General features: G+C 35.3%; 1 protein-coding gene across 1 annotated transcript in view; it reads left to right on the forward strand.

The window, feature by feature from the left end:
- The window catches only part of COL4A5 (collagen type IV alpha 5 chain), a 273,861-nt gene that overhangs the window by 237,658 nt on the left and 10,595 nt on the right, over nucleotides 1-25,608 (forward strand). The window contains exons 37-47 of the mRNA XM_055438264.2: nucleotides 2,456-2,582; nucleotides 5,491-5,571; nucleotides 6,203-6,301; nucleotides 6,843-6,893; nucleotides 8,705-8,890; nucleotides 18,865-18,998; nucleotides 22,068-22,140; nucleotides 22,273-22,344; nucleotides 23,182-23,310; nucleotides 24,149-24,247; nucleotides 25,383-25,595. Of these exons, the coding sequence (XP_055294239.1) occupies nucleotides 2,456-2,582; nucleotides 5,491-5,571; nucleotides 6,203-6,301; nucleotides 6,843-6,893; nucleotides 8,705-8,890; nucleotides 18,865-18,998; nucleotides 22,068-22,140; nucleotides 22,273-22,344; nucleotides 23,182-23,310; nucleotides 24,149-24,247; nucleotides 25,383-25,595 (1,264 nt within the window). The remainder of the gene's footprint in view (nucleotides 1-2,455; nucleotides 2,583-5,490; nucleotides 5,572-6,202; nucleotides 6,302-6,842; nucleotides 6,894-8,704; nucleotides 8,891-18,864; nucleotides 18,999-22,067; nucleotides 22,141-22,272; nucleotides 22,345-23,181; nucleotides 23,311-24,148; nucleotides 24,248-25,382; nucleotides 25,596-25,608) is intronic.

Genomic DNA, 25,608 nt, shown 5'->3' on the forward strand with positions numbered 1-25,608 from the left:
CATAAAGTTAAAAATAGAACTATACCATATGATCCAGCAGCTCCCCTTCTGGGTATTTATCCAGAGAATAACTGGAAAAGATATTTGCACTCCTCTGTTCATTGCAGTATTATTTACAATAGCCATACTGTGAAAGCAAACTAAATGTCTACTGACAGATGAATGGATAAAGAAGTAGTGTATAGAAAAGAATGAAATCTTGCTCTTTGTGGTAACTTAAATGAACCTTGAGGGTATTATCCTAAATGAAATAAGTCAAATACCATATGATATCATTTATATGTGGAATCTAAAACCAAATAAACAAAATCAAAACAATAAAACAAAAACCAAGTTCATGGGTACAGAGAATATATTGGTGGTTGCTAGAGGCAGGGGTGGGTGGAGGTGGGTGAAATAGATGAAAGGGGTTAACAAGTACAAACTTCTAGCAATAAAATAAGTAAGTGATGGGGATATAATATACAGCATGGTGACTATAGTTAATAATTCTATCCTGCATATTCAAAATTGTTTAAAACTTTTCATCACTTTTCATCACAAGAACAAAAATCGTATAACTATGTATGGTGATTAGTATTAACTGAACTTACCGTGATGATCATTTCATAATATATATGAATACTGAATCATTATGTTGTGCACCTGAAAATCATATGTCAATTATATCTAAATTTTAGAAGAATTATATCAAAGCTTGATATTAGAATAAATGTAGATACTTATGGTTTAATTATATTTAAGTCATCCCTAGCTTTTGCTGGGAGTATTACATAGACTAGAATTTTCCCTTTTCAGAATGATTTACAGGATTCTTGGCCAGTTTGTTGATTTTCTGAGTGCTTTCTTCTTTTTCACATCTTGCATATCTTTTTTTGAAACTCATTATTTGTTTTTGCAAGTGTATAAATAATAAAAGCTTAGATGAAACTTAAGCTAGAAAATTTTAGTCCTTTTCAGAAGTTCTAGTGAAATATTTACTTTCTTTTTTACAATTTAGTTGGTTTGAAGGAGTAAGGCCATAGGGTGGTAAGAGGAACTGTATTAGGAATAAAGTACTGGTTGAAACTGCAATATGGGTTTTTTTGTAGAATTTAACATACTTTATTATAAATAATCAAAAGTTTGTCTACTGCCTTGCATGTTTACCACTAGCAGGATAATGTTATTTTCTTCTTGTTTTTTTAATTTTTATATATAAATATCATTGATTCATGAATAATAAGAATTATGATAATTTATTCAAAGCTTTTTGTGTAAATACCTAAGATGGGACCAGTTAAATCCAAATTTTAATTGTATACCTATTATGTGTATAAAAATGTGCCACATGTTTGATTTGTAAGTGTTCAGACAAAAATACATGTATTCCAAGTCCAAGATTGTTAACTTTTTAAAAAATAGGATATAAGAAGAAAAGTCACTCATTTAAAAAGCTTTTAACAAAATGTGGAAACATTTGAGTCACAAATAGATGATCTTATGCACCTAGACATGCATAAGCACTAAATGAAGAAGGAAATATTCAGTAGGTGATGTTGAATACTTTGTTGGACAGGTCACAGTCCTCATGAGCAAAGCAGGGAACAGTGCGGTAGATTTAGTGTTATCATATATATTCTCATTATTATTGGGAAAAATTGTTTTAATTGTGAAAATGGGTATGAATTCTTCTAAGGCTTTATTAGAAGAAAACAATGCAAATATTTGTTGAACAAAAGTGGCTATATATGAATTATCTCTGACCACAAAGAAGTTTTCAGTGTAGCTGAAGAGTCAAGACATGCATATGTGAAACCATTATAAACATAATGGAATAAGAACCTACCCTAATTTTTAGGGTAAGCTGTCTTTGTCCTGGAAGTTTTCATGGAAGAAATGGGGATTTGCGATGTCTAGTGAAGAATTCATAGACTTCTTCATGTGAAGATGAAATTTCTCTTTTACAATAGAATCTACTGTGATTATTATTTGGCACGCTTATTGTAAGCAATTAATTTCATTGTAGCATACTAGGGATGATGATCACAGGTTTTGAAATCAAGCTACCTGGACCCAAATTCAGATTCCACCACTTACTAGCTACATCACTGTAAAATGGGGATAATAGTATCTTTCTTATAGAGTTGTTAGTATTAAAGAGAATAATGCATCTACATTTCATGGGAATAGCATGAGACCTGGAATCTGACAGACCTTGGTTCGAATCCCAATTCTGCTACTTACCAGAGACCTTAGGCACTTGAGTTTCTCCAAGATTTCAATTTTCTCATTTCTAAATGAAGATGATAAAGCCTAACTCAAAGGGCTGTTTTGATGATTAAATGAAGCAATTTATCTAAAGCACTTAACAGAATCCCTGACATCCAATAAAAGCTCTATGAATAATTTTATGTTTTTATATAATCCAAATCATGTAGAGACTTCAGTTTTATCTTTTTGTTCATATTTTTAGGGTGAACCTGGTCTGCCTGGATACCCAGGGAACCCTGGTATCAAAGGTTCTGTGGGAGAAACTGGTTTGCCCGGATTACCGGGGACCCCTGGAGCAAAAGGACAACCAGGCCTTCCTGGATTCCCTGGTAATACTGCTTTTCTTAAATGCTTCTTTCTCTCCTTCCTTATTTATTCTAATCTATGTCATAAAGCAACTTCTTAGTTGACAGACCTCTCAATCAGATACTGACCAGCAATGCAATCTCGAACTATCTCTTTTACTTTTATTTTTTTGCTCAAATTTCTTTCCATAGAAAACGAAAATGGGCATTACCAATTCAGCAGCACAATATCCTGTGGGCAGAAACTGGTGGAGCATTTTTGAGTCTAACTGCTATCCATAAGTCAGTTAAGACGCCTTACTATTTTTGTAGGTGATAATGTACACTACTCTTCTATAGCCTGCTGCTGATTCTCTTAGAGTGTTGTCCTCAGGTACACAGTGGGTAGCTGTTGGTAGAACAATTATACAGTTTATTCAAATGATAAGGACTGAGTTGTGCAAGCAAAGGGTCTTAGCACTATAATCAAGCAGGTGATCTGAACTTAATTGTTAAAGTATCTGCTCTGTTTATGTCTGTGTTTATTTTTTGTTTGATTTTTGGATTGCACTGTGGCATGGATGGAGTGGGTCTTTGATTATCTTTTCCTTAATCTTTTTATTAAAGCCTAGATACAGTAAAATGTACAAGAAAATAGATGAATATTTACATATATATATATTCATGTACCCACCACACATATCAAAGTATAAAACAATTCTCTTACCCCATGAAATTTACCTATGCCGTTTCACAGTGAACTTCCCTCTCCCAGGTAACTGCTACTATAACTTCTATCACTATCAATTAACTTTACCTGTTTCTGAAATTCACATTAATGGAATCATACAGTATATGTCTTTGTGTCTAGCTTCTTTCACTCATCATTATGTATGTAAGATAAAGTTATCTTGTTGCCTGTCAGCAGTTTGGTTTTTTAATCACTGCTCCATAATATTCCATTGAAGAAATAAGCCAAAATCAATTACCTATTGTCTTCTTGATGGACTTTTGGGTTGTTTCTAGTTTGGAACTACTAAGAAAAAGATGCTATTAATATTCTTTAACATGTTTTGGGGGGTCTACATACTCATCTCTCTCACATAAAAATTTATGTGGTAGAATTACTGAATCATAAAGTAGGTATACATTTAAGTTTAGTAGATGGTGTCAGTTTTCCAAAGTGGTTTTATACCTTAGAGTCCCACCTGCAGTGTATGAATGTCTACGGGTAGTTCCTGGTGGCTTGCCCTGATTATATAGTGCTTAGTATTTTGTATTGCAAAATGTCCAGTTGTCTGTATCCTTACCTCATTTGATATTGTCAGTCTTTTTAATTTTAGCAATTTTGGTCAGTATATAGAGGTATCCCAATGAAGTTTAAACTTACATTTTCCTAATGAACAATAACATTAAATTCCTTTTCATATACTTATTGGCCATTTGGGTAGCATTTTTATGAAGAGCCTGCTCTAAGTCCTTTTGCTCTTATTTAATGTGTTATTTGCCTTTTTTTGGTATTGATTCAGAGCAGTTCTTTATATATTCTGGATATGAGTCCTTTGTCAAATACGTGTATTACAAATAGATTCTGTCAAAATTTGCCTTTCACTCTAATGCTGTTATGTGATGTTAATTTTAATGAAGTCCGATTTCTTTTTTTTAAGTCTTCTTGTTGTTTAGTCACTTAGTTGTATCCGACTCTTTGCAACCCCATGGACTGTAGACAGGCTCCTCTGTCCATGGGATTGTCCAGGCAAGAATACTGGAGTGGATTGCCATTTTCTTCTCCATTTTAAAGTCTAATTTCTTACTATTCTTTCATGGTTAGTGCTTTTTGTATCTTATTTAAGAAATATTTGCCTACTCAGGTTTATGGAACTATTTTAATTTTTTCTATAGCTTTCAGTGTTTAAGGCTGATATTTAAGTTTATAGTCTGTCTTGAATAAAAATAGTTTTATCATGTGATTAGGGGTCAAGGTTCATTTTTTTTCATATGAATGTCCAATTGCTCCACACTGATTTTTTATTTTAAAGAAACTGAGTTCTTCTTTACTTCTGATCATCAAAAGACACAATTAAAAAATGAATAGGGAAGCTACACATTAGGAGAAAATACTTGTAAAACATATCTCATAAATGACTAATATCTGAGATATATAAAGAACTTCTGCAAGTCAATAATAATAAGACGTGCAGTCCATTGTTTTTAAATGAGGAAAACTTGGAACAGATATTTCACAAAAGAAGATAAGACGAATGTCCAATAAACACATGCAAAAATGATCAATATTATTAGCAATATGAGAAATGCAAATTAAAACCACAATGAAGTAGCATTACATTTCTGCCCAGAATGGCTATTATTAAAACAATTGGATCGGTATATGTTATATAAGAACCTGGAGCAGCTGGGATTCCCAAATATTGTTGTTTGTTTATAAATCAGAGCATATAACTATTCTCTGACTCAGCAGTTTCACCCCATCTAAGTATTTATCCAAACATAAATTAAAACTTGTGTCAACAAAAATACCTGTGCAGAGATATTTATAGAAGCATTACTCATAATAGCTAAGTAGACCAGGTTTCCATAAATAGAATAAGGTTCATAATATTTAAAACCTGATAACAACCCAAATGTTCAACAGTACACAAATGGATATTTAAAAATTTGATATATCCATACAATAGAATCCTACCAGTTAACTCTACCAGTATAATATGATGGTAATTATTTTTATTATGAATATATAATAATGCCAGCCTCTGAATAAATCAATATAAAACTTAAAGTTATTCTTAAATCATCAAGCAAACACAAGTATGTTTGGGGGTTTTCTTTCAATTCTTTACTGTTTCTATGCTAACATTCTAAATTGTAACTTTGAATTGTCGCTCTCAAAGCAATGCAGTTTTTCTTTATCATTAAATTGAGCTCTTTACTCTAGGAACCCCAGGCCTTCCTGGACCAAAAGGTATTAGTGGTCCGCCTGGGAACCCTGGCCTTCCAGGAGAACCTGGTCCTGTAGGTAAGAATGAAAACTGTTTGCTATGCTATAAAATTAAGGCTTTATTCATTTTTGGAAAGTCAAATCATTTCTGGGAGCTGGGAGCGTTTTCAAGACAAACATGCTGATCATTCACTCCATACTACTTGTTAGATACGAAATGAACAATTCTTAATAAGAGTTGCTTAAAATTATTATTATGGGACCTTATTTGTCAGGCTCACTTTTTCCAAGGAGAGTTATTTCAGGTATCCTATAATAGTAGATAGAAGCTCTCATTATTTTAGAATGGCAAAGTGTAGTTTTGCTTATTTACTGTTCTAAGCAAATCACTCCTTTTGGCCCCCTTTGAGGCCTATAATTCACCCCACTTCCATCCCTCCCACACACACCCACACCTTGCTTTTTTACATATTCTAAAGGTAGGTTAAATGAGAAAGTGAGTTTGAATACTGAGTGGATGATAAAACAGTTCCTTATTCTCATTATCCTTTATTTCTTTTCACAAGGTTTCATGAGTTAAAGAAATGTCCCAGAGACACTCTGTGTCTTTTGGCTAGAATTATTTGAGGCTAAAATCGAAAGAATTGGGAATATAGGAGAAAAAAGAAATTAAGAAGAAAAGTGTAACCTGCTGTACTCTGTTCTTTAGGTGGTGGAGGTCGTCCTGGGCCACCAGGGCCTCCAGGTGAAAAAGGCAAACCAGGTCAAGATGGTATTCCTGGACCAGCTGGACAGAAGGGTGAACCAGGTACTATATTTTTTAATTGTCCTTAATTTTCTAATTTCTTCCTTGTCTACTTTAACTTTTGCCCTTCTGTATCCATAGTGAAATTCTTCCTTATCCTCTAAGCTACTATACACTTCTCCCTTCCTAATTACCTTCTTCCTGAGAATATTACCTCACATTTATTGAATCAAGTTGCCTCCCTCTTATGAAAAACTCCGTAATCTTTTATTGCTCAATTTTCCATGTCAAGAAGCTACCTAGCTTTTTTTTAACTACTCTGGATGACCTTCTTTCACCATACTATCTATATTATATATATATACATATATATATATATGATATGTGTATTTAAAAATATACTTAATGCTCATCAAAAATAGAATATAAGTTTATATAGTTTTTTCATGTTTGAATTGTAGTTCCATGTTGGAAATAAGTCTTCTTCATGTTTCATATGATATACATTGCAGCACTTGCTAAAAACCTAAATGATCCAAAAATAATTTCTTCTTATTTCAGTTATTATTATCTGTTTGAAAGTTTTGGGTTTATGTTCTGACAGGTCAACCAGGCTTTGGAATCCCAGGACCCCCTGGACTTCCAGGACTTTCTGGTAAACTTTAATAAAACATGTTAAATCAGTCAGTAAAAAGATAATATTCTCCAGTACACTTATTTTTTCATCTCCACATACAACCCCAGACAAAGCTAGAGTTATATCTTAAAGCATTTCTTAATTAGCAACTTAGTATAAGCTATTGTACTATAAAAAATGCACCATTAAGAAAATTTATATTCAGATATCTCTTCATTAACCTCATAAATAAATGTTAAGGAAATGATAAAGAAAGCAAAATTGTAAGAAGAGTTAGGTTTCAATAAGTTTTTCTTTTTCTCAGTAATTTTTTAAAAACTCTTTTAGCCAGAAGAAAAATACTTTATTCTCCCCATGGAAACCAAAAACCAAGATAATATAAGTAAACTGTAGAAATGTGTACCAACCATAAAAATGTCTATTGAAAACTCCATTTTAATTTACATCTTGCATCTTGGATGGTATGTGTGCACACACATATACCTCCCTCATTTGTTTTTACTCTTATTGTAAGCCCCAAGTAGTTAATTAAATGACTAAATGTGTACAGATACATATTTTTATGTTCTGAAATGACCATCAGCTATTTATGGAGGATTTTTTCAAACCACACATAAATCACTTAGAAATTCCTGTATTCCTTTTATGAATCCAATATAAAAATTATTACTCTAATGTACAACTGTTATATTGCTCTCCAGCATGTCAGTGGTATAGAAAAGCTGTTGAAAACAGTTTGTCTAGATTGTGATTCTAAATCTTGGATGGAATGGTCTTTGGGGACACACAGAAACCATTGAAGATCCATATCTTTCAATGGTCTCAAAAATTTGTCTCGAAACAGATGAGGGGACACCTGTACACCCATGACTGATTCATGTCAATGTATGGCAAAACCACCACAATATTGTAAAGTAATTAACTTCCAATTAAAATAAATAATTTTTTAAAAATATTTTGTGTTAGGAATTTCCTCTAGCTATGGGCTTCCCTCGGAGAAGGCAATGGCAAGCCACTCCAGTACTCTCGCCTAGAAAATCCCATGGACGGAGGAGCCTGGTAGGCTGCAGTCCATGGGGTCGCTACGAGTCAGACATGACTGAGCGACTTCACTTTCCCTTTTCACTTTCACACATTGGAGAAGGAAATGGCAACCCACTCCAGTGTTCTTGCCTGGAGAATCCCAGGGACGGGGGAGCCTGATGGGCTGCCGTCTATGGGGTCACAGAGTCGGACACGACTGAAGTGACTTAGCAGCAGCAGTAGCATGGGCTTCCCTTGTGTTTCAGCTGGTAAAAAAGCTGCCAGCAATGCAGGAGACCTGGGTTCAATTCCTGGGTTGGGAAGATCCCCTGGAGAAGGGAAAGGCTACCCACTCTAGTATCCTAGCCTGGAGATTCCATGGACTGTATAGTCCCTGGGGTCACAAAGAGTCGGACACAACTGAGTGACTTTCACTTTCACTTCACTTCATCTCTAACCTACTCTTGTAAATATTTTATACTTTTTATTTTCTCCTTTTTTTCTTCCTAACTACTGGTCATGTGATCATTGCTCTATCACCTAACACAAAGGATATCTTTTAGGATGCAAGTTATAATTGTTTCTATATTCCTATACATACTCTAACAAATAATTCTGATAACAGATAAACCTAATAGAAAAAATGGGTTTTCTGGATGGGTTGGGGATTTGGTAGGAGGTAGAAATGACCTTAGTAAATTCCATTATTTTTTCTAATAAGTGGGAGTAGCTTTAGTCTTACAGGCAAGCCTAATTAGTATTCAGTATCATTTAATATGTTCTATAACATGACTTTGCTTTCATAGGTCAAAAGGGTGATGAAGGATTACCTGGCATTCCAGGAAACCCTGGCCTTCCAGGTCCAAAGGGTGAACCAGGCTTTCATGGTTTCCCTGGTCTGCAGGGTCCACCAGGCCCTCCTGGTTCTCCAGGTCCAGCTCTGGAAGGCCCTAAAGGCAGCCCTGGACCCCAAGGTCCTCCTGGGAGACCAGGTATGTACATGAGTGGTAGGGGAATGGTCTATTTATTAGTCCATTTTTGCTGGCAGGTTATTCAGTCTTTAGGACGTTAAAATCTGCAATCCAAAGAACTTCTTAAAAAGAAATAGCTTGTTTTATTCCTGGCTCCATCCATTTCCATGGCATCTAATAATTCTTTTCAGTAATATATTTCATCATTTACTTAAAGTTGAACTAAAACCAACTTGGAGGAAAAAAAGGAAATAGTGAATTTATTAGTCTTTTTATTAAACATAAAGCTATACTGAGGGATAACCTGACAGCAAAATGCCAGCTGCGTTTTTAATGTGAGCTTCTCAGCATGTTATCACAGAAATCATTTTAGTGATCACCCAATAGATGCTTGTGGTCCATACCAAAAATGTTGCTATGGTTCTGTCATATGATCAGCACATGTCACTAAGCACAATAAAAAATTTTTATCTTCTCTAGGAGCTAGGCAATCAAATTTATTTTCAACATCACAGCATGATTAAATTGAATAGCGATGTCTTCATACCAGCTTCATGTCTATACCTCATTTGTCTTGTGTTAACTGCTCTAATAGTCTCAGTTTTGCATCCAGTATTCACTTTTCCTTTTGTGTTTGTGCTGTTTCATTTCATTTTACTAAGTTTGGAAACGCTCATTTTCATTCTGGATTAATGTCGCTGAACCCAATCACTGGAGATAGATTATTAATAGATACTTGAGACTTAATATTCAGTTTTTTCATTTCTAATTATGGAAAATTTGGCCCTCATTGATTTTTTTTAAAGTAAGATAAATGTAAATCTAAAGAAACAAAAAAAAAATGCCTTTTTATCCTTTGAAGGTCTCAGGCTCATTTTTATAATGTATTTAAAAGTGCAAATTTCTGAAGTGATTGCAGTCAGTTTTAATAAGATATTCTGTAAAAATGTCAATTAGTGGGATCACATACTTTGTTCAGAAGATCATTTTCAAAGCCAGATTTTATCTGATCTGACTATTTATAGAAGGTATTATGTAAAGTTTTACTTTGCTTTTCTATTGAAGAAAAATCAGTGAAGTTCTCAGCTATGTTAATTCTCTTGCATGTAATGTAAAGCATTGACACGAATATCTTGCTTGGTTATGCATGTAATAATTCAAATAAACCAAACTATTCTCCTTTTTAGTATTTCAATCAGCACTGTGGCTATTTATTATCAATAATGGAGTTCAATATTGAAAATTATTTTGAAATATGTCAACATAAAGACATCAGTCATAGAAGTTTTTTTTTAAACTACCATTTCTAAAAGAAATAATAACAAAAGTAGTCAGAAGAAGAACACACATCTGATGAGTATTTGTAACCTTTCAACATGTTCATAAACTACAAATTAAAATGGAATTTTAAACCCAGTTGCTCTTAGAATTGATTGCTGTTGTCTGCTCTTATAGTAATGATTATTATAAGAATGATTTTTGGCTTTTCAAAATATGTCACATGTGCTGTTTTATTTTAATGTTGATGTGAAGTGGTGATAATTTGGTTTATATACAGATGCATGAATATAAACTTGCAGAGTATTCTTTTATTGAATTAAAGTTTAACTTGAAAAAAATTAGTGTAATGCTTTAGTTTCTTGATATTTCTAACAATTTTGATATTTTTCCTTTTTGTTAATGATGACATTGGGCCTTGGTGAACTTTGATCCCTATCCAGGTCCTACAGGTTAGCTCCTTAACTCCAAAGTAGTATCTGCATGCAATATGAAACTTTTTCTTTTATTCATATATATATTTATATGTATGTGTATATTATTTATATACACATATGTATGTGTATGTGTATATATAGGAATATATACACCTGTATCTAATGTTTTCAAGTATTTGAATATATTTTAAGAGCATATATGCCAATTCAGTTCTTACATGTTGGTCTATCTCTGAAAGTTGTTAGAAATTTGTACAGTCCAGTTTTTCTGTCTATTGGAATAACTCAAAATAACCTACTTAGAAAAACTGATTTATCATTTTAAAATTTATATATTTATTATTTTTAGTTGTAAATTTACTATATTGTATACTATTTACATTTACAGTGTATTTCCTATTTTTGCTTCATATCTGCTAATATTAATGAAATTAAACTGCTCTTCAAAAAGATATTTTTTAAAGAATAATATGTATTATCAGATCCTGCAAATATGCAATTCTTGATGAACCATACCTCTTGTAACTTTTCAAACCATCCCACCTTCACATTTTTGTTTGTCACAAAGTTCTAAATTCTGCTACTATGTAAATGGACTAATAGGCACAGAGTAATAAAAAAATTTAGTGTAACCAGCAAAGATTCAGTTCAGTTCAGTCACTCAGTCGTGTCCGACTCTTTGCAACCCCATGAATCACAGCACGCCAGGCCTCCCTGTCCATCACCAACTCCCGGAGTTCACTCAAACTTACCTCCATCGAGTTGGTGATGCCATCCAGCCATCTCATTCTCTGTCATCCCCTTCTCCTCCTGCCCCCAAACCCTCCCAACATCAGAATCTTTTCCAGTGAGTCAACTCGTCGCATGAGGTGGCCAAAGTATTGGAGCTTCAGCTTTAGCATCAGTCCTTCCAATGAACACCCAGGATTGATCTCCTTTAGAATGGACTGGTTGGATCTCCTTGCAGTCCAAGGGACTCTCAAGAGTCTTCTCAAGCACCACAGTTCAAAAGCATCAATTCTTCGGCTATCAGCTTTCTTCACAGTCGAACTTTCACATCCATACATGACCACTGGAAAAACCATAGCCTTGACTAGACGGACCTTGGTTGGCAAAGTAATGTCTCTGCTTTTTAATATGCTATCTAGGTTGGTCATAACTTTCCTTCCAAGGAGTAAGCGTCTTTTAATTTCATGGCTACAATCAGCATCCACAGTGATTTTGGAGCCCAAAAAAATTAAGTCTGACACTGTTTCCACTGTTCCCCATCTATTTCCCATGAAGTGATGGGACCAGATGCCATGATCTTAGTTTTCAGAATGTTGAGCTTCAAGCCAACTTTTTCACTCTCCCCTTTCACTTTCATCAAGAGGCTTTTTAGTTCCTCTTCACTTTCTGCCATAAGGGTGGTGTCATCTGCATATCTGAGGTTATTGATATTTCTCCCAGCAATCTTGATTCCAGCTTGTACTTCTTCCAGCCCAGCACAGAGTAATAAAAAAAATGTAGTGTAACCAGCAAAGATTAGAAATCTCTTAATCTTATTTTCATCCTATACATATAAACAGTACACACCTAGGAATAGTTACCAAGAGCTGCCCATTAGAAAATTGCTGATTCATATTAAAATATTTTCACCTAATCAGAAGTAAAAAGAATCACAAACATCTGAATGTGTTTATTATTCAAGATAAAAAGCCCTTTTCACATTTCTGAGGAGTAGCTAAAAGGGGAAAAAGTATAATTCTCAGGATTCTACTCAGTATATACTCAGGATTCTAGCTACTGGGAAGGGCAGGAAATTTTCTCTTATTATTTTAAAATTTATGTGGTGCTGGAGAATACTCTTGAGAGTCCCTTGGACTGCAAGGAGATCCAACCAGTCCATTCTAAAGGAGATCAATCCTGGGTGTTCATTGGAAGGACTGATGCTAAAGCTGAAACTCCAATACTTTGGCCACCTCATGCGACGAGTTGACTCACTGGAAAAGACTCTGATGCTGGGAAGGATTGGGGGCGGGAGGAGAAGGGGATGACAGAGAATGAGATGGCTGGATGGCATCACCAACTCGATGGACACGAGTTTGAGTGAACTCCGGGAGTTGGTGATGGACAGGGAGGCCTGGTGTGCTGTGATTCATGGGGTCGCAAAGAGTCAGACACGACTGAGCGACTGAACTGAAGTGAACTTAACTGATACTTTTTCAAGATGCTTTTTAGGAAGCAGTCTATCTCTATCTGAATTGATTCCTTGATTTATTACTACCCCACAAACCCATTATTTCATATAACCATATAGTATCACTCCAGATGGACCTAAGTTTTACATTAGTCAAACAGATATTCACTAGATACTAGCTAATGATAGAAAGACAAGTTTTATTCAAGACTATTGCATTAGGGGAAAGACTATTGCAATAGTAAAGAGAGACTGAGCTCAGGTCTGAGTACAACAAGGTCAAATGGGGATTTATATACTTTGGCCACCTCATGCGAAGAGTTGACTCACTGGAGAAGACTCTGATGCTGGGAGGGTTTGGGGGCAGGAGGAGAAGGGGACGACATAGAATGAGATGTCTGGATGGCATCACCGACTCGATGGACCTGAGTTTGAGTGAACTCCAGGAGTTGGTGATGGACAGGGAGGCCTGCTGGCATGCTGTGATTCATGGGGTCACAAAGAGTCGGACACGACTGAGTGAATGAACTGAACTGAACTGAGCAAAGTACTCAATGGATGAAAAATTACTAAAAGAAGACATCAAGGGTAAACAAATTCCTGCTAAACTGGCCTATTAAGAGTTCTCACTAAAGGTAGTCTAAGGCCTATTAGGGTCCTTGCAGTCTTGCCAAAGTCTTACTAGAGTCTTGCTAAAGGTAGTCTAGGACTTAGACATTAAGGATGAGGAATAAGGAACTTGATCAGGTATCGGGGCGGTGGCAGGGGAAACTCATCCTAAACTGACTTAGCAAGATTCTTGCTAAAAGTGGACTCAACAGACCAAGGTCAGGGCCCAAGGAGTAAGGCCTAATTGAGAAGAGGGTTCAGAGGAATCTGAAAGTTTAGTCACAGATGAGAAAACTAAGGCCCAAAGGAGTGAATAAGCTTGCTCAAGGTCATATTGTTAGTTACTGGCATAGCAGGGGATCTGACTTGAGGTTCCCCAGTACTTAGTTAAGTGTCTGTTCTACTAGTAACATGTATCATCTTTCCACACAGACAGCTACATATCTTGATGTTTATGATCTGCCCTCTTATTCTAGTTATACAAATGAGAAGTGATTGAACAAAGCTGCTTCTGCCGTTTTAGGAGACTTAGCGACTTAGCAGCAGCAGCAGCATAGCAAGCAGACTGGGCCTTGCCTTTGTTTTTTGTTTTCTGTTAACTCAATATCCATCAACCCCTACTAACTGTTTCTTGTGTTTTCCTAAATGGATGTCATCAAAAAGATTAAGGCAAATGCATGCTATTTAACTATTGCCAAGATAAAGAGAAGACTAGGGTATACTTTGAAGTAATTTTGAGTCCTCCCCTGTCTGATTTGCATAGAAGTTGCTGCCTTGATCACTTCCAGACTTTACTGTCAGCTACAAGATTGTTTTCTTCCAAGGCCCTAGAATATATTCAGAGAAAAAAAAAAAAGGAAAGTAGCCACATTAGTTTAAAACTGATTTGACAATTTATTTACAAGATGTACTCTAAATTACATAGTTATTGGAAACCGGTATCTGTAGTATTGCCTTCTTTGCAACAATTGAAGACTGCAACTCTAAGTGGAAACTGGATTTAAAATTTACCAGTCAACTCATTAGCTTATCTTTAATTATTGCTACTTATGTATAAGAGATTTTTGCTTTATTTTGTTTTTTAGTTAAACTTTGTTAGGTCATTTGAGAAATAATTTAGAAACTCATGTACAAAACTGACTTGGCATATAACTCATTAAAATGTAACCTTTTAGAAATTAAAGTCTTAAAAGTTTTGCTATGATATAATCTGAAGTTTTCCTTGTTACTTAGACTGAAATGTCATAGATTTCAATGACATATTTTTCTAAGAGTTCTTATTTTGGTCCTTCTATAGCAAACACATATATAAAATGTCTTTACTCAAACTCTGAATTATCTTAAGTAGAAATTCTAATTTATCTAGCTAATAGTGTTGCCAGACTCTGCTCAAAATGTTGTCTTGAGTCAGTTTGCTGTATGTGATTTAGAAACCATTTAAACAAACAGAAGCTGATTTTTTGGCCTCCTGGATTTCAAATTGTCAAATTCTTTAAGAGTCTTATTACTTGGTATAGTAATGTTTTATATTTATATGACATGCCATCATTTATATCATGCTCCTTGAAGGCAGAGTTTGGGTCTAGCTAATTTTTGTGTTCCCTGTGTCATCTTGCACATGGCAGGTCAACATTTTAAAAAATATATTTGATCTTTAAAACAACTCTGAAGGAGATTAGGGTAGACAACATTATTCCCATTGTGTGGGTGAAAAAACAAGCTCAGAGAGATTGAATTGCCCAGGATCTCATAGATATAAGTAAGTATTAGAGCCAAGAATAAATCCTCGGTCTTTTAATTTCTAGGATTCAGTATGCTAGTACAATTTATTCTCTCTGCAAACCTCAATGCCTATAAATCATAGCAAGACTTGTAAGAAAAGGAAATTGGGTTTATAGTCAGTTAGCATTAACCAAGAGTTGTCCTGTTTGTAGGCTTTTTATCTTTTTAATGATCCTTCTTTTAATAGTTAATAGTCTAAATTAATATGTACATTGAATAATATAAAGTAAATGTGATATTTTCTGTAGTTTGGGATGGGATATTGCATGCCAAAATATTTTGAAGGGCCCCTTCAGTGATGGTCTTCACATCTTTGGAAAATTCTACTTTTAGTTTTCAAGTTCAATGGTGAGCAAACATATATTGGTTTTTTCTCTTTGAGTATATTACAAGTAATAATGCAAGAGAAGAAAGTTTCTTGATGGATTCTTTTTAAAAATCATGATCTGTCTTCATGGAATGATTTTCAAAGAAGACAAACAGAAGTACAGTTGGTAATGACCATTGTATATTTGTGTTTTAATTTCTCTGTTAGGTCATCTGTGATCTTTGTATATTTGCCTGGTAAGGTCTTTAACTGTAGCTCCTGCTTATACCAAGAAATTTGCACCTTGTGTTTTTACTAAAGAATGGCAGAGGCCAAGATAAACTTTTACCCAAAAGTTTTACCCAAAGGAATAGAAGGCTATCAGTGAAGTGGTACTCCCTTTCCAACTTTCATATTTTGAGGTTCTAACTTTTGGAAAGCCATTGTAGCATTTCATTTGAATTAATGAAAACTAGCAGCTTATTTCATAGAATAAGCTCTATTTTAAAATATTTGGCTCTCTATACTCCTGTATGGTTCTGTTTGCATACTGATTACACTGTAGGTATAAGAAATGCTGGCAAAGAGAATTATTGTTTAACTTGTGCTATAATGTGAACCACTTCTAACTCATAATCTTATTTTGTACTGTGTGATGTCTGATACTGCTAACATCGATCTTTGGGCTTTGGTGAACTCTGATCTTCCCAGGTTTTCAAGGTTAGACTGGTCAATTTTTTTTTTTTAATGCTTTGTATGTGTGACAAGAGAAATGCACTTTTTTTTGCTATAATTCAGAAGTCATTGAAGAGTGCTGTTATCTTCAAATACTACGTGCTCTGGTATTTAACATTTTGGTTAAGGTAATGTGACTTGTTTATAATCAAGTTTGAAAGGAACTCATATACACCCAGGACGGATTCATGTCAATGTAAGGCAAAACCAACCAATATAATATTGTAAAATAATTAGCCTCCAATAAAAAAAAAAAAAAGAAATGACATTAGGTCTTTATGGTTTCAATTTTTTATAATAGGTAATTCATACATAGAAACATGTTGAATTTTAAATGGAAATACACTTATTTTTATATTTAAGACACATTATTTAGGCAGGCATCTGACCCATTTGTAACCTCTGTGTGTTGATTTTATTTTCTTGAATTTTTTTTGCCTGAGGTTGATCAGAGCTGTGTTTTCATGGCTATTTTCAATAATGAAAGAGGGTAACTATCGAGTTGTTATAAATAAAACTTACATGCCCCTTGTGTTATTAGCAAATCAGTAATTTAAATGTGACACTAGAACAATAGGTCTGAATCAATAACATGTAAATTTACCCAAATTTCCTTTTAATTGCAAACAGAACAATGCCCCAAACATGCCTACTTTTTTTTTTTCCCCAAATGATAAGTGTTCTGATTACTTTTCAGATTGGGGAGAGAAGAATAAAATGTTCCTTTTTTTCTCCTCTTAATCTTACTCTAGTCACTGGTAGATTGATTCACAGATAGTTTACTTTTCTCTTAATAATCTGATTTGCTACCTGATTTCTAGTCTAAATTACACATTATGGAAGAAGGTAACAATTTTTTTCAGAAAACCCTACCAAGGGATTTGAACTCAATAATTGTTTTTATTTGTTTAAGTTCTAAATACCCAACCCTTTCTTTATAATTGGGAAGAGAATTTCTGAGAGTGTCTATCTGGTTGCTGGGCTAGGGGACTATATGATTTAAACTGTTTAAAGATAAATGATTTGTGTATTGTTGTGAACCTGCTTCTTCTTTCTCATGTGACAGTATTATATTATGAAATCATATATAAATAGCTGAAAGATTAAAAACAGGTTCATATTTTAAAATATGTTCTTACCTTCAGTTTTACTAGTAATGAAGATAATAATAATTGTTTAAAAATTCTTATATAATTCTTACTATGTGCCAGGTACTGTGTTTATAGATATTACCTTATTTAATAATTGGAACAGCCTGATAAAGTAGGTACTAATCTTATTTCCATTTTAAAGTAGTTGAAATTGAGGCCAAGGTGATGAATAAAACTTACAGAGGTCAAATACCTAATGATTGATTAATGAGTCCAGCATTCAAGATCTCTAAGCCATGCTGCCTCGTTAGCATGAAGCCATTGATTCTGAGTCATAAGAGTACTGGAAAGGATGGGATCAAAAATGTGACCTTTTGTCTGTATGTAAACATGAATTCAGTATTCTAAATTCATATGCCTGTGAAATTTCCTTCAAAAATAAACTCTACATACTTTCATTTTTTGTTGAAACCAGTAAAAAACTAAGATTACTGGAGGAGAGAAGGTATAGGTGCTCACTATGTACTGTTCGTTATTTGGGACTTTGTAATTATTTTCTAAAGGCAGGACTATTTAGTCTCCACTTCAGCACTCAACAGGCAAGACAGCTATTTCCCACCTAGTGAGGAAACATGTGGCTGTTTATAAGATCTTCTTGGTCACTTAATGAACCTGATATCTTTATTTAGAAGGAACATTTTAAAAGTATAAGGAAGGAGCTTAGCAAAATCCCCCTTTAAATTATTTATTTTATTTATTCAGAAGTTATATGCCAAGTCCTTTATTTTTATTCAGAAATATTTAAAATGTAAATAATACAAAAACATTTTTTAAATAAGTTAAAAGTACCATATTGACTCCGTGAATTTCTGACACTAAAATATTCCCATGTGTTAAGCATATCACTAAAATGAAATTAAGCAATTAGTTTGCTTAAATAACTATCTTAATTTCTTAGTAATACAAACTGAATAAAAGTAACTCCTTACAAATAAAGCAACTTTATTTTAATCACTATGAGGCAAATGACATGAATCCCTGATTGCCTTAGAGAATGTGGCCCTGAACCAGCAGCTTTAGCTACAGGACACTTTTTATTTACAGGGCACTTGTTAGAATGGAAATTCCTGGGCCCCTCTCCAGCCTAACAGAATCCAAAACTCTGAGGGTATATTCAAGAATCTATTTTAACAAGCCCTCCCGGGGATTCTGATGCATTTCCAATTTGAGAACAGTGCTCTATGGTGTCTGTTTTGGTTCACTTAAATCAAACAGTTAGGGATTACAGAAGCAATCTTTATTACAATGTCCGAAGTCCTTCCTTTAGATATGAGCTTATTGGATTTAATATATAATAAAATACAAAGTTAAAGAATCTGCAACCCAGTGTTAATAACAAAAAGAACCCAGCCCAGTTTACATTAGAGAGTCAGCATTGATCTGTATATTTTAATGTACTCTGGATTTTATTCTGCAAACTAATAGATGATTAAGAGTATTTGGATAATTTAAAAGCCTGACTTTTATGCTGTTCTTACGTTATACTGAAATGTGGCTATTTGTTGTGCATTATCAAGGTCCACCAGGTCCAGAAGGTCCCCGGGGTCTACCTGGAAGTGGGGGTATTAAAGGAGAAAGAGGTAACCCAGGCCAACCTGGGCAACCTGGTTTGCCTGGTTTGAAAGGTGATCAAGGTCCTCCAGGACTCCAGGTAGGAAATAGGAGTAGATATTTGATGAGAAATGGATGTGGGTGTTTGCATTCAAAATGAGAATTCCAAACTGCATTGTTTTAATTCGCATTTACTGGTCAAGGCTCTTTGCATGGCTTACTGGTGAAGTACAGAGAAAAAAGCAAGTTTCCTGTCTTCTACCAACTAAAGGGACTTTGCTACCTTATAGTTAAAGGGTTCCCCAAAAGATGGTTTTAACTGGAGTTCTTGGTGTGTATAGATTTTGACTTGAGAAACTTTGATATCAGCGAAAGCAAATTATAAAAGGATATGTGTGGTGTGTGTGGGGTGTGTGTATGTGTGTGTGTGTGTGTGTAAGCAAGCATTGCATGTGGATGAGTCCTTCCATAGAGAATTGATCATGGTGAGTGGGGATATTTTAGACTTTATACTTAGAGTCACTTTTCAGCTTCACTGTACAGTTGTGCTTTGTGTCTATGAGGAAGGCAGACAGATACTTTGTGTTTCTATCTTTACCTGTAAAAGGAGAATAATAACATATCCCCATGCATATAAAATACCTCATATATTCATGCGTTTTCCACCTTGGTTTGAGTGACCCAGAAAGTCACGTGTTTATTTATGGATCCTCAAGGCTTCCTTCCTTCATTCAGGAGAATTGTTGTTAGATTTGGCAGCCAACAGAATCTGGGCTCAGTCTTTTAACTTTGACAGCCGCTTTATAGCAGAAAAAAAAAAATCTAAAGAAATTGTCCTTGAAGTTTAAAACAACTAACCTTTTTTCCTGTTATCGTTATTCTTTTAGACATCTAGACTTAAATTTTTAATCCTCTCTTTATTCATTCTCTACTCACTCATTCATTTCCCATGTACTTCCAGTTTGCATGTCACTTGCCAGATTCAAGACTACTGTCTGATACCAACGTTTTATAAACATGGTATTTTCAAGTTCTATTCATTTTCTTTTATGCACGTTCTTACATTTGTACCCTTTCTAATTTTCATTTTGGAAATAATATTAAACTTACAGAAAATTTTCAAGAATGGTAAAAAAACCTATTTACCCGAATGGACCAGTTGTTAATGTTTTGCCTCATTTGCTCTCTATGTGTATTTTCTCTGTGTGTATGTGTATAATTATGTATTTTTTTCTGAAATATTTGAGGAGAAGCTGTATCTATCTTGCCCTTTTGGGCTTCCCTGGTAGCTTAGCTGGTAAAGAATCAGCCTGCAATGCAGGAGACCTTGATTCGATTCCTGGGTTGGGAAGATTGCCTAGAGAAGGGATAGGCTACCCACTCCTGTTTGTATTCTTGGGCTTCCCTGGTGGCTCATATGGTAAAAACTTTTCCTTTAATGTGGGAGACCAGGGTTCGACCCCTAGATTGGGAAGATCCCCTGGAGGAGGAGAGCATGGCAACCCACTCCAGTATTTTTGCTTGGAGAATCCCCGTGGACAGAGGAACTTGGAGGGCTATAGTCCATGGGGTTGCAAGAGTCAGATGTGGCTAAGCACAGCACATCATGCCCTTTTATCACTAAATACCTCAGTGTATAATATTTCCCCAAATTAAATATATTCTTTTATGTAACCATAGTATAATTCTCAACTTCAGGAACATCAGTGCAACATTTTTATTTCTAACTATGTATTTCAGTTGTATCTATTGACTTAGTAATACCCTTTATAGCACTTTCCTCCCTCCAAAACAGGATCTATACCAAACCATGCATTACCTTTAACTATTATATTTCTTTATTCTCCCTCTATCGGAAACAGTTTCTAAACCTATTTTTTTCTTTCATGACCTAGGCATTTTTTAAGAAATGTGTGTAGCCCCTTCCCATTAAAAAAGGAATGTTTCTTCTTTTGGCTGCTGTTTCTTCATAATTGGATTGAGGATGTGCATCCCCAGATGGAATTCTCCATGAGTGGTGTGTTCTCAGATATGGAACACAATATTCATCTGCCCTTAATTAATTATCTTCACTTTTACTTTCCCATTAAGTTGTTACCTTCTCCACTACATGGTTACTGTTTTTCCCCTTAACTAATAAGCAAAACTACAGGAAGACACATTAAGATCATACAAATATACTATTCCACATCAGAATTTCTCCTTAGAATATCTATCTATGATTTCTGCCTCAGCCATCCAATTCTGTGATAGTGGCAACTGATGATTGTTCCACTCTAGCTCTGTCTCCACATATACCACTTGGCCCTCTGTAACCAAGAGCCTCTCTTCTCTTCCATTTATTGTCTATTTGTTATCATCATAGACTCATAAACATTCATTCTTTTCAATGATTTTTAATTTTTAAACTATCCTTACATATTTTGATTCTCAAACTGTCCTAGATTTGGGAGCCCCTTCAAGCTGGATCCTTGAAGATCCAGGGGACATGGCCCCCTTTTTAAGCTCTTTCTTACATTTTTGCTTAAGATGTTCTAGCCTTGTCTCTTTTTTTGTTACTATTACTAGGCTTCTTTGTTCCACACTTACTCTTCCTTTAGGTTCATTCTAGAGTTATTCTCAACTCTTCCTCTTCCCATAGTTTTCCTGGCCCTCAAACCCAATTAATTAACAAGGCTACTCTATTTTTTGCTTAGTCTGTCAGACTTTATCACTTCTTGGATTTTAATTCACGCACTTACTACATCAAGGCTACACTCAAAAGAAGTGCCTTCATTAATGATAATAAAATATTATTGTCATTATATAATTACCATTATATTATAAATAATATAATATAGCTATTATAGAATGATAACTACCATTAAGTACACATCATAGCCAATCAGTTTTCTCAGTACTTAATGTGAATTATCTCATTTAATCCTCACAACAACTTCATGAAGTAGATACTGTTATTTTCTCTGTTAGAGGTAAGAAAATGATGCATCAGAAAGGATAAACAATCAACTCAAGGTCACACAAGCTAGTAAAAGGTGAACTGAGATTTGAATCCTAAAAGTTTTGACTCTAGAGCCAGTGCTGCAAATCACTATGCAATACCACCTATGCTCTCACTTCCTTCTCTGCCCCCAATATTGTTCTAAAATTAATGATTTTATTTATTCAGGGTAACCCTGGCCGGCCAGGTCTCAATGGAATGAAAGGAGATCCTGGTCTCCCTGGTGTTCCAGGATTTCCAGGTATTTGAAGGGATGTTTTGCAGTTTCCCCCTTTACATTAAATTCCTTTGGGAGAAGACACACAATTCCTGATTTGGCTGGGTAGAGGCTATGACCCTGTTGCTTTGCTATGCAATTGTATCTTCTTTGTAGGCATGAAAGGACCCAGTGGAGTATCTGGTTCAACTGGCCCTGAGGGGGATCCAGGACTTATTGGCCCACCAGGTAAGACTTATTTCTGGAGCTAGTTATACCTGATGCTTAAATTCATTGAAGAATTTGAAAGTTTGCTTTCTGCCTTTCAGCTGAAACTTTCAGAGTTTCAGTCCCCAACAACTGAGGGGAAATAGGACTCTCCCTCTTTTTATTATATTAATCTCTCAAGCTCTCTGTTTCAAGAATGTAATATCAAGAACAGACCTTTTAAATTTAAGATAGATACAGGACCAACAAGAATGCTTCATTGAGTTTTTTTTTTTTACCTTTCATACTAACTTTCCCGTATTCAATTGAACAGATCACAAGAGCAAGTCTCATAGGTATGTTTCTATATTTTTAATATGAAAATAGTTCCTTTTGCTGAGAGACTTACAGAGATTTCCTGTAAACTATGCAACAGGGTATCTACTAAATTCCTCTACTAGTTAGTTCAGTGGCTCCCTTGACAAACTCAACAAACAAGATCTATAAATGACGTTAGAATCAGAATGGATTCATCAGGAAACAGAACTGTCTTCCCTTGACACCAATATTCACAGATTTGCAATAGATTAGATTTTCTAGTAACCAAATCACGCTTCAAGGCTTGAAAATAGGGACTATATGCCTAATTTGTCCATAGACCCTAATCTATGGACAAATAAGACCCTAAGAAATTATTTTTTTTCAGCTCTTTGGGGGAAATAAAGGTATTTTCCCAAACAGATTTCTGTTAGACATAGTAACTTCCAATACATGTAACTCATTTCTCTCAAACCAATTCTTATCTGAGGTTTATTTTGGCATTCATTCTTTCCAACCTTTCTCTTCCCTACCTTCAACTTTATGTATTTTGCCTCTTAGGTCCCCCTGGATTACCTGGTCCTTCAGGACAGAGTGTTGTAATCAAAGGAGATGCTGGCCCACCAGGGATTCCAGGCCAGCCTGGATTAAAAGGTTTACAAGGACTCCCAGGACCTCAGGGTTTACCAGGTACCTTTGTAGATCATCTTTTTTTAAGCCTTATGTATTTGCAAACATTTCCCTCATTCTCCTTTCACTTGTCAGAGTTTGTCTCTGACAACAGGAGTCTCAGCAACTAGTAGAATACTATACCACCATGGGTCGCACTTTCTTTTTGAACCTTTCTTGAAAAGGATCATTTCTCATGCCCTAATTTCTTTTAGGCCCAGTCCAATTTCTTCTCGCTCATCTGGCTATCCTAATTGAATGATTAGGTTAATGTTTTTAAAATCTCTATAATGAAATTCATATGCATTTAAGATCTGATGCTTTCTCTGTCCCAACCACCAGAAGGATAGAAGGCTGATTTGATGGGCCGTTAGTTTCCACACTGTGAGGTCTTATGATTTTTAAACTAAATCCTGTCTAATTTGCCATTTCACTCTATACTTGCAGCCAACTGTGATTCTAAAAGAAAACTAGAAACTAACTTCAGTCTTTCTAGTTTATTAGTGGCTTAACAGCAGTCTTTCCATAAATGAAGTATACCAGGCAGCAACAGCCTTGCCTTTTGTTGAGATATATGACAAAAGTTGGGCCTTGTGCTATGTCTTGTTCTGAAGGCAAGGAGAACACAACTGCCATATTATAGAATTCTCCACAGAGGCAAAAAGATTGTTTAAAATTAAACCTAAATCCTTGTCTGCATCTTTTCATCCTGGGCTTGAACTAGTCTTTCATTTATCTGAATTAAAGACAAAACCAGATTATGAATTCAGTGCCACTCATGGATGTCAAGTGTCCCAACTCTATCTGGATGTGGATTTATTCTATGCACATTTGAAAACCCTACTGCTTTCTCCCGTAGGTCCAATTGGCCCTCCAGGAGAACCTGGACGCAATGGACTCCCTGGCTTTGATGGTGCAGGAGGACGCAAAGGAGACCCAGGTTTGCCAGGCCAGCCAGGTGAGACAAGTAAACACTGCTGCTGATAGTAGTTTTTGAGTCTGGGAGACCTCTGGACATATGGCCTCCAATTGGAGCTGTGAAAGCCTCCTCTTGAGAGAGCACAGCTAGCTGGGGAGTCTGTTGCTTGGGAAAAATAGGATGACACAGATTTGCCAGTATAAGAGAAACACAGGAAGGTTGTTTTCATTTTAAATGTTTTTACAGCCCTAGAAAATCAGCTTTTCCTCAAAATGAGGATTTTTCAGGTATTCATTGTACTTAACTGTTCTGATAATTTTCCGTGTTTTTACAACTGTAGATAATGTAAATATAACTCTAAATAACAAATATAAAGGTTTGTGTTGGTAAAACAAACAAAAAAGCCAGCAGTAGCAACAAACCAGATTGGTGCTGTCTTTGTTGCTCCTAGAACCAACACCCTGCCATTTCATTAACTGTCTTTCTAGGGAAGAAACAAGTCCGTGTCACCTTCATCACATACAGGCATTGCTGTGACATTTCCCCCAAGTGAAAATCTATACACACAGTGGCCAAAGGCCTGTATATAGAGAATTTTTTTAATAAGCTCAAATCGAGTGGCCAAATAGAGAACAGAAACCAGTGACAGATTGAAATTAGACATTTTAAAAAGTTTCCTTAGAGTACCCTGCCTATTCTCTAAACAAGAATGTATGCCTGAGAATAATTCCCCAGACAGATTCAAAGGAAAATGTTTTTCAGCACTGAAACTGGTAGACGGACAGCAACCACACCCTTCCTTTCTAAGTGATGAACTAAACAGCAGACTGAGATTTTGTCATGGAGTTTGGACTCCTTTAGTACAGTGAGAGACTAGATAACATACAAATTCCCCAAATGAGCATCACTTCTTCCCATCTAGTGTTCCGTTCACTCAGTATTTATAATGTCATCAACTAGTTCCAGAAGGGAAAAAAAAAAATAAATCTCTTTGAGGACAGGGACCATGTTTTGTTTGTCTCCAAATCTGTGATATCTGACAGTGCCTATGTAGACATTCTATAAATATTGACTAAATTAACTAATCAAATGAGGTCATAATATTTTATCAATAGCCATAATAGTGAATCAGAGCTCATTTAATTCTGTATACTGATGGTTTTTTGGAAAATAGGTACTCGTGGCTTGGATGGTCCCCCTGGGCCAGATGGATTGCAGGGTCCTCCAGGTCCCCCTGGAACCTCTTCTATCGCCCATGGGTTTCTCATCACACGTCACAGCCAGACAACAGATGCTCCACAATGCCCGCAGGGAACCATCCAGGTGTATGAAGGCTTTTCTCTCCTGTATGTACAAGGAAATAAAAGAGCTCATGGTCAAGACTTGGGTGAGATAATCAG

The sequence above is a fragment of the Moschus berezovskii genome, chromosome X (assembly GCF_049115385.1).
Source record: "Moschus berezovskii isolate FMDL1 chromosome X, NW_MosBer_1.0, whole genome shotgun sequence".
Taxonomy (NCBI): domain Eukaryota; kingdom Metazoa; phylum Chordata; class Mammalia; order Artiodactyla; family Moschidae; genus Moschus; species Moschus berezovskii.